The following is a 14,009-nucleotide window of genomic DNA, read 5'->3' on the forward strand; positions in this document are numbered from 1 at the left end:
AAATATTAAATTTAATAATTAATTGAAAGCTCGTTACAGCATAATAATAGGTTATTTCTAAAAAATATATAAGTTATATATACAATGGGATATTTTAATAAAAAGCGATGGATATAATCAAAGAGAATACAGTAATTTTTATCTATTACTTTTATAGCCTGCATTTTGCTTTAATAAGTATAAAAAAATAAAACTTTATATACCGCATGATTTTTGCAAGATAAATTTATCTTTATCAACTTAATCAAGCACCTGCGCAAACATTTCTATACTTAATGATCTACGTGCATATTTGAATGTGGTCCGCATCATGCAATTCGGATTTCTGAAATCGCGCATTATGAAATAATTTATCAGAGAATAAAATGATAAAGTGAATAAAATAGTATTATGCTTTTTAACGTGGACTATGATTTTATTATATATAAATATAGGAAACATATTATAAAATTATATTCACCATGTAAAAAGTCAAATAAAATAAAATAGTATAAAAGAAAATAGGAAATAAAATAAAAGAAACAAAAGAATATGGGTGTATGTGTAAAAAGGTGTTAAGAATTCATATACATATATATATATATATATATATATATATATAGAGAGAGAGAGAGAGAGAGAGAGAGAGAGAGAAAGAAAGAGAGAGAGATGAGAGAGAGAGTGTCCATGGTAAAATAACCATATTACCTCTCGTAATCTAGTAGAGCAGGTTAAATTGAATAAAAAAATCGTCTACCATTTTGCGATTTTTTTTAATAATTAATGAAAAATTATTTAATAAAGAGATCTGCGAATATGTACATATAAGGTGTCTGGTAATAACCATATTATCTCTCGTGATCTGGTAAAACAGGTTAAATTGAATAAAACAATCGTCTACTATTTTGTGATTTTTTTCAATAAAATTAATGAAAAATTGTTTAATAAAGGTCTGCGAATCAGCGTGCATTTGCGCGAAACAGTAGAGGACTTTTCTATTCGATTTAACCCGCTTTATCTATCTACGAGAAATAATACGGTTATTATTGAATACCCTACATATGCATATATATATATATATATATATATATATATATATATATATATATATATATATATATTATATACACATCCAAGAGATATCTTATCGCCTGAATTATCATTATAGTCGCGAATACGGGTTTATTTTATGTTGCAATAATATTGCGATTTTATGAAGAGACTATTTCGTTATCTTTGTTCCTACATGACGTTCTTTCAACAATTATGTTGTACCACGCGACGCTTGAATAAAAATACGTTTTGCGTCGACGTAAGATAAGAAGTTTTCGCCAGATGTGAGAAACATGACTGCAATATAAAAGCCAATAAGAAGACACGACTTACTAGTGTATGTGCTTGTATGTTAGTGAAATGTTACGAAGCTTTATTTCCTATTTCCTATTTGCCGGAGGTATCAGTGAGTGAAAGAGACATATAATTCTAATCTTACGTTAAAATAATTTAAAATAATTAAAAAATTGTACAGTCTACATACATACATATATATAATTTACAAACTTATATATTAAACTTTACGTTTATATTAAAAAGAGTTGAGCTTCATGTGGCATAAGCAACACAATTTATCTGACATTTAAAACTCCGTGACGAATAATAGAACATGATAAAGTCAAATCAGTACAAGTTATAGCGGAACTTCTTTAACCGTATTTTTTATTATCCAACGCGTTCCGGAGAGGAAAGTTTAAGAAGCTACACAGTCGCGTGTAATAATGTCGACCGAAAATCTTCGCGTGATTTACGTATTCGCTGCATTCTGGGAGCCAACTTTTTTGCTGAAGCGACTCAAGACAAATTCTACCATCAGATTTAATATTACAGCATCCTTCCTGGTGCGACCGGTTTCCCCTCTTGATCCTCGAATCGTGAGAGGTACAGTAACTGACATACAGCAACATCCTTATCAATTGAGCCTCCAGCGAGGTTTATGGCACGTTTGCGGAGCCGTCATCATCAGTAATAAATGGGCTGTCACGGCGGCTCATTGCGTTAGGTATTATATATTTCTTTCCCTCTTGGATACGTATCGCATTATCTCATTACAAAACGAAATCTTAAGTCTTGATAAGACGTTTATACTAATCACGTTTATCCTTATCTTTGAAACGTTTTCTAACTAATTTAATACCCCTCATTAAGTGCCAAATGTAATCACAGTCATTATCAAGGCCGTATTTATCTTCTTCTTGCATGCTTCAACGGTATATTTACAGATATAGATAGAAAAAGATAAAATTGTAAAGTTTATTCGGTTTTGCGTAACAATGCAATTTGTCAAGCATATATCTGTTTTCTTCGGACACTCAATTCAAGTGTCTAATTATATCGATTAGTTAAAACTCAGAAATGAGAGCAATCTTTTTCGGCTTTCAAGCTTTTATTCATAAACCGAATATAACTCCTAACTTATTTGTAGCAGAGTAATTATTATTTAAAATAGAAGTTACTTATTGCTTTAAGTTCACCGATGCAATTGGTGCGTCACAATGACATAAATTAGAAAATTGTAGACACGTTGACACGATTATCTGCCCCGCTGCTGCAAATGTGGTGGAGCATTCTTTCATAAACGCTTTGTCGATACTGTCATAGCTCAACTCATGTATTACAGCGTATGCTTATCATCGCGATATTTTCATATACCAGCGCGTGCATTCCGTTGCAGTTCGCCGGCGAGCGTTTACAGACTTCGCGCAGGAAGTAACGACAAATACGGGGGCGTCTATTATCCAGTTAAAGAGATCGTTCGACACCCCGCCTACAATTTCCTGACGATCGATTACGATATCGCCCTTCTCGAGGTAACGTCGAACTCTATCTCTTTCTCTCACGTTTTCGACCTCTCTGTTTTTTCTCGTTAACGACCTGCGCCAGCTGACAATAACAACATCGGTAGCTCTCGCACGCTCTGGAAATTTCATTTCAGATCGACGGCGAAATCGCATTTAACGATAGGGTGCAACCAGTGAAGCTGCCGGAAAGGGAACTCGCGAGTGGCATTATGGTGAACGTCACCGGATGGGGAGCGGCGAAGGTGAGAGCGCGGGGAATAGACTCATTATCTGAACGTTGCGGAAAACAAATGGGGCTAAATAGTAACGAATTTCCCCCGGTCAGCCGAGCACGACTCGAAGATTTCGTGAGAGCCGCTATTCCGTATCGGAAATCGAACCGCGCACATGTAGTATCCGACTAAAAAAAATCGATATCCCCCGTGTCCCATTTGCAATGATACTAAATTACGCTGCGGGTGTATCAAAGGTATTATATTACGGCGCCATTGTTAAATTACTTCGTCCACTTCCCTTTCCGATTCGGCGCTTAGCGGAACCGCAACTTTCGTAGCGTTTCCCCCACAGCTAATTCCGCGATGCTGATATCTGATAATCGGTATCGACTCCGCTCTGTGGTTTATTAGGTGTCGGTATCTGGTCTGTACTTTACGGGGAAAAGATTGGAGTAGATGATCATTGTGTATTATAGTCCCGCAATAATCCTAACACGTTCTATTAATAAGTTTATCAGGGCGCATTAGAATTATCAAGATAATTAGATTCGTATTTCAATTCAGTTATAAAAGTTGCACCGCAGAGAAACTTTCTATTTTAGGCAGGTGGAAAACCATCACCAGTGTTAATGAGAGTAACGCTGCCGATCGTAAGCAGAAAAACGTGTCGAGGCATATACAGATATATCCGCAGCATCACCGATCGAATGATTTGCGCGGGTTACATGCGTGGCGGCCAAGACGCGTGTGATGGAGATTCGGGCGGACCCCTTACGGCGGATGGCGTCCTGTATGGAATTGTATCCTGGGGATATCGATGCGCTGAACCGTTTTATCCTGGTGTTTACACCAACGTTGTAAATCTCCTCTGGTGGATAAAGTGGATCAGCCATATTTAATCTCTGACAATTACACGCCCCTTGATGTGCATCTCAATTTGCGGGCGGTACAACATCGAATCTATAGATAACTTGATAAAATATCTAAATGACATTTACACGAGACAGATGCGAGATCTTAAGGCGCGAGAATTTTTATAACGCATTTTATATTAACCACAAAAATTAATGCAAACAAGATCCCGAGTTTTAATGGGTTCGCGTATCAGGTAATTTTAGAAAAAGAAAACAAACGATACAAAATCGTTATAATTATGCTTATTAATATTAAAAAGTAAATAAAATAAAAGAAATAATATGATAAGACAAATAAATCAATGATATAAGCATTGAATTGTTATAAGTACTCAAGCTCAAATGTTTTAATTGAACGAAATAAAAATAAAAATATTGTTAAAAACTACAATGTCTATTTTAACTTTTCTCTCTTTCCCTGTCTTCCTTATCCTCTCTCTCTCTCTCTCTCTTTCTCTTTCTCTCTTTCTATACATCAGAAGTTCAATTAGCTATCTATAATCTATAACATGGTTATACCATTATTGGTCGATCGATATGATATCACTTATATGTTACGCGTCAGTTACGTAATTGTGTGTACCAATTAGTTTAACATCATCCCGGAATTGAATTACGTCTCTAATGGGACAATCCCGAATTAATCGCGCGGCATTCTTTTATGTGATAAGACTTTGTTATAATTTCGAACATAGATAATGCGATATTAAAGGTCTATCTTCGACATAAAATAAGTCTCCATTCGCGAATCATTCTCTGACACCATCGTCTCATGTAAGAGTCATCACTCGCGGTCATCAGCGTGAAAAAAATGTCCCAAAAATTCATTCTGTTATTCTGCGTACTTCTAGTGTACAGTGAGTCGTTTTTATATACATATTCACGTTTTTCACACCAAATTGTTTTACATAAATTGTGATTACAGCTGTTAATACCGAAAAGCACGAATATGTGGTCATCGAGGATTATCCGTACCATGTGAGAGAAACTCATTTTTTTCCCCCCCATATGCGCGATAGCGATAGCTTGCAGTACCGTGCGTTTCGCCGACAAATAAAACTATACGCCATTCACATGTGGCTTTAATCGGTAGTCAGTATAGCATGGTGACTGTAAGCCGCTATTATTTTCAAATAAATCGGATTTCAGATAGAATTCGTTATCCCCAATACAGGTATCGATCCAGATAGCCGGACGACACGTTTGCAGCGGCGCATTTATACACGAATCATGGATTATGACTGCGGCATCCTGTGTTTTCAGGTACGTGCTACAGCAAAAAATAATAATGCACAAGACGTTTCTTTTGGAAGCTACGACTTTGATTTTGTTGAAAGATTTTTGTCTGAATTGAAGTCAACTTTGTGTCTCTTAGGAATAACAAACTTTTTAATATTATATAAAATAAAAATTGAAAATACGTCTTGTACATTTAATTTTTAGATTAATAAAATTTTCTAATAAAGTAACGTTCTATATATTGATATCTGCAGAGCAAAGTTGTCGACGGTATCCGTACGCGTACGTTCTCCTTACATTTCCAAGGATGGCGATGTATTAAAGATAGAAAATATTGTGGTGCATGAGAATTTTGATAAGTATGTATACTTCAACGATATAGCATTGATGAAGGTACGTATCTCCATTCGCTGAACAAACATTCCGCGCGCGTATGGGTTTTATTGGTGTGTCGCGTGCGTGCGTATGCAAAGTTGTCACATTTATCAAACTTGTAGCTAAAGAGTCCCGTAGAGTTTGGAGAAAAGTTGCTCCCTATCGCGCTCCCGGAGAAGGAAAACGAGGAACTCCAGGACGGGATCCATTGTGTCGTGACCGGCTGGAAACGAACTCGGGTAAATATACTCGCGTGACACGCGCAGCTTTAGTCTATTTTTCGAATTTTCACAACCGTTTGCTCGACAAAATCGTTCTTTACCGTTTGACGAAGTGTCCAGGTGCCGCGACACTTGGGGAACGCGTATACTCTCATAACTCGTCGGTCGTTCTTCCGCCGTGAAACGCTTCTCCCGGAGTTAGCAACTGCCGGGAACGAGATTTTTACAACGAGCGTAGGCATTTTTACACGAACTCGAATATGCAAACTTTTCCGCGACTTCCCGCCAACCGGTCGGCACCCGGGCGCGACGTTATTCAAAGTCACGTCGGTACCAAAAAGTAAATCGTTACGAAACACTGTCGCAAAACGTTCGCGCGCGTTCGTAACCCCCTGGTCCGCCCCAGCGGGGTCACAATAACGAGAAACGTGTCGTAAAAACGTGCGAGTCGTGCCAAATTTCCAGGGGACCAGCCCGAACGGAGTTCAGCTCGCAGCGGCCGCTGTGGCGATCGTAAATCAGCGTACGTGCAGGGCGACAATGCCGAGCTACAAGCCGCTGTCTCGGGATATGTTGTGCGCCGCTAACGTGACTCACCCGTCGGAGACATGTCAGGTAAGATGAACATATAAGATGAAAGTGGCGCGACAACAAGGCTCGAGAAACGGGCGCGGTGATCCGTGAAGGGCTCGTGTGTTAGGAAAAGCCCGCGACAAACTCTGGACGACACTCGAGATAGAGCGTCGCCGACACCGAGAAGAGACGTGCCCCCGACCTCGTCATTGCGCGTCACGACACTTGGCACGCGTGCACGGTCTATACTTATGCATCATTTACGTGCTATCGAGCCTGGCGCGCACGCTCTCGAGCGTCAAGCGCAGAGGATTTGGTAAAGTACTGCACGAGGTGTTAGAATTATTACGGGATGTTCTTTTAATTATAAGAATGCAGAGGATAAATAATAAAACTGCATTGTTAAATTCGTTAATTTAACTTAATTTCGTAGTGTCAAATTACACTCAATTTGAATCATTTTTAAAATCATTGTTATAAGTCATTACTGCTCATATTCAATATGTCGTTAATTTAACTAAAACAATGAAGTTAAAATAATTATACTGTTTTGTGTTAAACTAATAAATTTCGACACACGTAGAAGTTAAAAATAACAAAATGTTATTTAACTCAAATTATTGGTTTAAATTTAATCCCTTTATATTTAACAGTGTGATGATTTATGATTGATTAGATTAATAGTTACTCTGTACAGTTATTGTGTTGTCGGCTGAAACCGATTGAGATTTTTCAAGTAATCTTAAGCACCGATATCGATATGTGAGTCTAAGCGCAATCTCGTAATAATCTCGCGAGGAGCAATGAAATGTAGAAATGTGAGGCGCGTAAATTAAGAGCAGTCGATGGTAGTCGAATTCCAATTGTGCCACGGTCACGAGTGTACAATTACATCAATCGAGTCAATAGTCTTTCCGCAAGTACACGCATGGCTGGTTCAGGTGTCGGATGCACTAGATCGGTGAACAATGCGGCACTTGACTCGAGAACGCAATTTTCACGCGACGTCGAAGCACTACAAGCGAAATGCGAAGAGATTCGCGCGCGCGCGCTAGAAAAATTCCCGTTATTTCGCGACGTGACTATACGCGACCATACCATGTTCGAAAGCCACGGAGAGCACCTCGTATATAGATACAATATTTTTCTTAGACACAAGCCGTATTATATTTAGAATAAATTTACGCAACGATGAGCTCGGATTTGGTAAAGATTTTGTAAAGATTTTTAGGTAACTGAATTTTCTCGTTTTAGTACTAATTTAATAATTATGAAACAAAAAGCTTTTGAGAGATGTTAAGTGTTGCTCTTAAAAATAAATCAATTAAACTTTAAAAGAGATTTCGCGTATGCCAAGCACGTATATAATTAATTATAACTAATCCGTCATCGAACGCTTCGGTTCCTAGCAATTAGTGCGGGTAAAGCTTTCAGCAATTACAATCATGATGATGATTTTCGTGATATTACTGTCTGCAGGGTGATCTAGGTGCGCCTCTAGTATCGTCGCAGATGCTGATTGGCATTCTATCCTATGGATTAGGTTGCGAAACCAGGATACATCCAGGTGTCTATACTCGTATCAGCAGCTACTTACCTTGGATCTTTACGAACACTGGTGTCTCTTACAAATGAGGCAGAATATATGATCGTCAATTTTAATTAACTATATACAACTTATAGCACATCATGCTTTTCTTATTAATAAAACAAATTCTGCAAATTGCCAAATACTAACTTTAAAACCTGCCAGATCTCCATCGCTTAATCTCCGATAACGGAATATCTTTGGACGGATTTCATCCTACCACAGCAGTTACGAATTAAATTAAAACACGACATTTCGGTTTTATACATTCATGATATTGCAAGTTGTACAATATGTACAGCGTCTCTCTCTGAGGGCGAGAAAGTATCCGTTCGAGTGCAAATAAACGACTACTGGAACTCAAACATTACGTAGTTTCGTCAATACTTGATGCATATTCATATAGGTTTAATATAGCAACGGGCTAGCAATCAATTATTTCGACCTGCCGCGTGCGTACTCGGTCGTTGATAAAGTCCATGAATACAGTATCTCGAGCATGCCATTTAATTTAAGCGCTAGTGGCGAACGTCCTGTACTTCTGATTTCAAGTGCCATGTTTAAGCTTAATTATCATGTTTCGAAACCAAAACTTCCGACATACGATACGCCGCCGCGGCTAGTTAATTTACCACCGATATTTTATCGAGTGCCAATTAATGGAAGGGATTAAAAGTTAATATAAATTCATGCCAGCAGTTCATTTCGGTCCCGCTGAGAGCTCGATTATGCGGAATTAAGCAACGACCGTTTAAAATCCTTTTAATGACCATTAAAGAATTAACGACACGTGTTTTTAATCTACCTCCGCGCGATATTTATTGAGATAAAAAAATCTATATGGAATTTATTACCCGATAATAAGAGTGTCTGGTTCACATAGTGACATATGAATAAAATCATGCACAGTTTTATCTTTATTCTTGTGAAAAATATTCTTGTGGAAAAGAATATAAATATATTACAATTTAATCATGTGTATGTGTCATGACACAAATGTGTATGTGTAGTACATCATAAATATAATAATGTTAAGTTATGTCTGATCGGTTTGAAGTTACCATTTATCATTGAAAAAAAAAAACTCAATATTACTTCATACGCTTTTATATAAAAATTTGTTCAAAATACAATATGTTAATTAATTAATATTATATATAAGTAAATAATTACTTATACAATTTTAAATATTTTACTTATAATATATTTTAAATAATTTACTTATATAATATTATTTAATTAACATAATTGTATTTCAAAAGTAATTAGAAAGTAATGCGACTAAAACCATAAATTGCCTTGACTGAAATAAAAAAATAACTCACCGGCCGATGCGCAACAGCGGAGTTGTAAGTTGCCACCCTGCGTTGATCTGTATAACATAAAAATATATTTACATTAAACAAATATCCAAGATAATCGATACTTAAAATAAATAATAAATCGCACCCGTTACATTTTTACAACATCATTTTAACGGATATTTGATTTCAAAATGTTAATACAAGACTCAATCGCGGCCGCCGCAAACGGCTGCATATTTCCGCATTAATTAACTCGTTCGCACAATTAATCCGTGAAAAATCATGCAAGTAATATTACGATCGTGCGAATAAGAGAGAGACGCGACGTTCGCGACGTAATATATCTCTTCGCATATGCAGGAGATCGGAGATCGAACTCCGAAATTGCGAAATTGCGCCGGAGTTAAACCTCGAACGAATAATGAGTATTACGTACGAGTAATGAGCGAATCAAGTCGCGCTTGAAAAACGGAATCTGTCACAGAGCAACAAAATAATAAACAAATAAAAATTACCTCACGGTTGCCCCGCTGTCGCCCGATGCCTCCCAGGTCCCCCCCTCCTCTCCTCGGTCCTCCTTCGTTGTCGCATCTCCGTCGACGCACTCACTCACCCGCGACGTTCACGAAAATCGACGATATAATCGTCGCTTATGATCGCGCGACACTTTGCACGGCACTCCCGGTATTATCCTACGTTGATCTGTAACGTAAAAATATTTTTACATTAAAGCATTTAAAGCAAGAATTTGCGCCGGAGTTAAACCTCGAACGAATGAGTATTACGAACGAGTAAGAAGCGAATCAAGTTGCGCTTGAGAAACAAAATCCGCCACAGGACAGCAAAATAATATATAAATAATAACAATTACCTCACGGTTGCCCCGCTGTCGCCCGATGCCTCCCAGGCTCCCTCCTCCTCTCCTCGGTCCTCCTTCGTTGTCGCATCTGCTTCGGCGCACTCACTCGCGACGTTCACGAAAATCGACGATATTGTCGCTTATGATCGCGCGACATTTTGCACGGCACTCCCGGTATTAATCTCGCGACGCGGAGCGTACTTTGTTACACGGCAACGGAAGAATCACGGCAGAGAAGTTACGAACGGAACTATATGATCCGCTTGATGCCCGTTGACCCGTGACGTCACGCAGTCCGCAGGTAGACGCTACATGGCGGAGAGAATTTCGTATTCGTAATCGCGCGGCCAACTTCACTCGCCGGGAGCAACCGTCGCGTCGCGTCGCGAGGACGCTACTTGCTGTTTGATTAACTGCGATTAAATCATCGATTTATGAACACTGCGTATATATCACCCACTACTGCCAGATATCGAAACACAATTGAATACGTTTAAATTAAACGCACGACGTTAATAGAGACTGCGATCTACGATCGCTAATTAAACACGCGGCGTCACTCGACTTTAGGGCCCGCTCGTATCCTTTATCTGTGTTCCGAAAGCGACGGCAACTTTATTCTAAAAAACCGCACGAATACGACGCGAGACGCGAGTCAAGTCCGATCACCCGAAAGAATGTAAACATAATCCAAAGTCAATATTACCGAATGCGACATATATATCTCGGCATCCGTATAAATTCCGCGAGGCACATGTATCACACAAACATTCGATATATCACAGTTTTTCGTAATCACAATTACCGGAGTCCGACGATACGTGTATTACTCCGTACTACGATCCGAGAGCAACCGAGCATTGCCGAGCAACGACGTATGTACATACGTGAGAAGGGAGTCGCGGGCGCCGCGGTAACATGAGTAGCGGTGATGGAGTGGGGGCAGGCTGACGAGGCACGCCGAACTGATCCAGTGATTTTAGCAACGGTCGCGACCGGCGACCCCGTTCTCATGTCGATGCTCTCGGATCGCATCGCGGAGTAATGGTGCGTGTCCACCTGCGAGTAAAAACTCTCGAGAGTGATTCTCGTAAATGGAGAGTACCTTTAGGTACTCTCAAAAGCATGTCCATGTGCGAGATTCACTCTCGAGTTTTTACACCAATCGCCGAGTCCAACTTCAGATTACGAAGAACTGTGATATATCGATCGTGATATGTTTATTTAATACATGTGCTTCGCGGAATTTACACGGATTCCGAGGTATATCGCATTCGATTACATTCTTTCGGGCGATGGGTCTCGCTTTTCTCAACCGTCAACTTGGCTCGCGTCGTGTCGCGCGTCGTACGGCTTCAGAATAAAGTTTTCGGAACGCGGATAAAGCTGGCCACACACACTTTCTGTAGAACGTAACAGTAGGATTTCGACCAATCGCGTTGCTCGATTCGAAAACGTACGGCCATACGTTCCCGAATCGAGTAACACGATTGGTCGAAATCCTACTGTTACTGTTACGAAAAAGTGTGTGTCCGGGGCCTAAAGGAATCGAGCGACGCCGCGACGCCGGCGCCGCGGCCGATGTGTTTAATTAGCGATTATAGATCACAGTCTCTATTAATGTCGTACGTTTAACTTCGTACTTAACTGTGTTTCGATATCTGACGATCGTGGGCGATACAGTATTCATAAATCGATGCATGATTTAATTGCAGTTAATCAAAATCGCCAATCGCCTGACAAGCAGCAAGTAGCGCCCTCGCGACACGATGGTTGCTCCCGGCGAGTGAAGTTGGCCGCGTTATTTACGAAATTCTTTCCGCCATTTAGCGTCTACCTGCGTGACGTCACAGGTCAACGGGCATCAAGCGGATCGTATAATTTCGTTCGTAGCTTCTCCGCCGTGATTCTTCCGTTGTCGTGTAACAAAGTACGCGCCGCGTCGAGAGATTAATACCGGGAGTGCCGTGCAAAGTGTCGCGCGATCATAAGCGACAATATCGTCAATTTTCGTGAACGTCGCGGATGAATGAGTGCGCCGACGGAGATGAGACAACGAAGGAGGACCGAGGAGAGGAGGAGGGGGCCTGGGAGGCATCGGGCGACAGCGAGGCAACCGTGAGGTAATTGTTATTATTTATTTATTATTTTGCTGTTCTGTGGCGGATTCCGTTTCTCAAGCACGATTTGATTCGCTCCTTACTCGTTCGTAATACTCATTCGTTGGAGGTTTAACTCCGGCGCAATTTCTTGCTTTAATGTAAAAATATTTTTATGTTACAGATCAACGCAGGATAATACCGGGAGTGCCGTGCAAAGTGTCGCGCGATCATAAGCGACGATATCGTCGATTTTCGTGAACGTCGCGGGTGAATGAGTGCGCCGACGGAGATGCGACAACGAAGGTGGACCGAGGAGAGGAGGAGGGGGCCTGGGAGGCATCGGGCGACAGCGGAGCAACCGTGGGGTGAGTATTCGTTTATTATTTTGCTATCCTGTCAATCCTGTGGTGGATTCCGTTTCTCAAGCGCGACTTGATTCGCCCATTACGCGATACTCGTTGCTCGTTCGAGGTTTAACTCCGGCGCAATTTTGCAATTTCGGAGTTCGATCTGCGATCACCGGCATATGCGAAAAGAGGTATTACGTCGCGTCTCTCTCTCTCTCTCTCTCTCTCTCATTCACACGATCGTAACAGGTATCACTTGCACGATTTTTCGCGGATTAATTACGCGAACGAAGTTAATGCGGAAATATACAGCCGCTTGCGGCGATTGTTTCTTGCATTAACATTTTAAAATTAAATATATCTGTTAAAATGACGTTGTAAAAATATAACGGGCGCGATATAATTATTTACTTTAAGTATTTTGGACATTGGTTTAATGCAAAAATATTTCTATGTTACAGATCAACGCAGAATTACAGCTTATAACTCCGCTGTTGCGCATCGGCCGGTGAGTCATTTTTTTATCGATTTCAAAGACATTATTCTTATTAAATGATTATACTGTATAGGTACTAATGAGTTGCCAGGTTCATCCTGAAATTAAATGCAAATGTTTGTTAATATAAAATTCAAAACAGTCTCCTATCCAGTCGGTGTTTATATAGGAATTTTAATCGACTTTTTATCGTTTATAGAAAGTATTCCTTGGAGATACGACTGTAGTAGCGAGTCTTTTATAATATTCGCTGTATGCAAGCGTAAAAATCGATAGGAGTCGTCGCGATATATTATACTGTCCTTTCCGTTATCCCGCGTAGAGAAAAATATCGCCGACGGAAAGCTCGCCAATTTTCGATCGCGACCATTTGATATTTAAAAGTGTCTGCATAACGGCATAAGAATAAAAATATTACGACGAGCGATGCTTTTCTATGCAAAGATTAATATTTTTTCATGAACGGATTCGTATGTAACATTTCTCTTTCTCTCTTTTCTCTCCTTCTCTGTCTCTGTCTCTCTCGCTCTGTCTATCTCTCTCTTCTACCACCCGTTCCATCGTCCCGAAGTCAGTTCGCTAACAAAAACTAGACAACAGGAAGAAGAAACGAAAGCTTCTTTTTCTTGTCCCTATTCTTCTTACACTTGTTTGCCCTGCATATATCCCACCTCACTATTTAGCACTTATTATTTTTATCTCGGTGAACGAAAAATTATCTTACAATAGCTTTGTATAAACTCCGTACGTTTGGAATAATTTTATGGTATCCCCTATAAATAAATCGAAGCACCGTGCATTCTAAATGAGTGCTACTTGCATCTTTAGTAAATGCACGGATCATCGGGCCCGAATCCCTCTTCAATAATCATCGCTGTGAGACTATAATTATCAATTGCATCCATCATGGAGCTGGTTTATTTGCGGACAGAAAATGAGCGA

At 39.7% G+C, this 14,009-nt stretch overlaps 2 protein-coding genes across 3 annotated transcripts; both read left to right on the top strand.

Moving 5' to 3' along the window:
• The first annotated feature begins 1,323 nt into the window (after positions 1 to 1,323).
• LOC139815019 (trypsin-1-like) lies at positions 1,324 to 4,334 on the top strand. Of its 2 annotated transcripts, none has more exons than XM_071781604.1 (5): positions 1,324 to 1,438; positions 1,864 to 2,035; positions 2,708 to 2,843; positions 2,969 to 3,076; positions 3,652 to 4,333. In XM_071781604.1, exons 1-5 carry the CDS (start codon positions 1,372 to 1,374, stop codon positions 3,946 to 3,948), a joined length of 780 nt encoding a protein of 259 aa, XP_071637705.1. In that variant the 5' UTR covers positions 1,324 to 1,371; the 3' UTR covers positions 3,949 to 4,333. The 2 variants fall into 2 exon arrangements, with proteins under 2 accessions (XP_071637705.1, XP_071637706.1); XM_071781605.1 differs by having other exon boundaries at positions 1,343 to 1,432; positions 3,652 to 4,334.
• A 1,129-nt stretch (positions 4,335 to 5,463) lies between these two features.
• LOC139815245 (trypsin-4-like) lies at positions 5,464 to 8,207 on the top strand. The gene is made up of 4 exons (XM_071782027.1): positions 5,464 to 5,595; positions 5,700 to 5,816; positions 6,264 to 6,413; positions 7,851 to 8,207. The coding sequence occupies exons 1-4, from the start codon at positions 5,590 to 5,592 to the stop codon at positions 8,004 to 8,006; spliced, it is 429 nt and encodes a 142-aa protein (XP_071638128.1). The 5' UTR covers positions 5,464 to 5,589; the 3' UTR covers positions 8,007 to 8,207.
• Positions 8,208 to 14,009: the final 5,802 nt, after the last annotated feature.

This window comes from Temnothorax longispinosus, chromosome 6 (assembly GCF_030848805.1).
Source record: "Temnothorax longispinosus isolate EJ_2023e chromosome 6, Tlon_JGU_v1, whole genome shotgun sequence".
NCBI lineage: Eukaryota > Metazoa > Arthropoda > Insecta > Hymenoptera > Formicidae > Temnothorax > Temnothorax longispinosus.

What these genes read in the sequence shown, in the direction of transcription:
- LOC139815019 (XM_071781604.1), top strand. Translation starts at nt 1,372, where the DNA reads ATGTGCTTGTATGTTAGTGAAATGTTACGAAGCTTTATTTCCTATTTC. An exon ending in CCTATTTGCCGGAGGTATCA is followed by an intron (nt 1,439 to 1,863) that starts GTGAGTGAAAGA and finishes TTAATATTACAG; the next exon opens with CATCCTTCCTGGTGCGACCG. An exon ending in ACGATATCGCCCTTCTCGAG is followed by an intron (nt 2,844 to 2,968) that starts GTAACGTCGAAC and finishes ATTTCATTTCAG; the next exon opens with ATCGACGGCGAAATCGCATT.
- LOC139815245 (XM_071782027.1), top strand. An exon ending in CCGGCTGGAAACGAACTCGG is followed by an intron (nt 5,817 to 6,263) that starts GTAAATATACTC and finishes CCAAATTTCCAG; the next exon opens with GGGACCAGCCCGAACGGAGT. An exon ending in ACCCGTCGGAGACATGTCAG is followed by an intron (nt 6,414 to 7,850) that starts GTAAGATGAACA and finishes TACTGTCTGCAG; the next exon opens with GGTGATCTAGGTGCGCCTCT.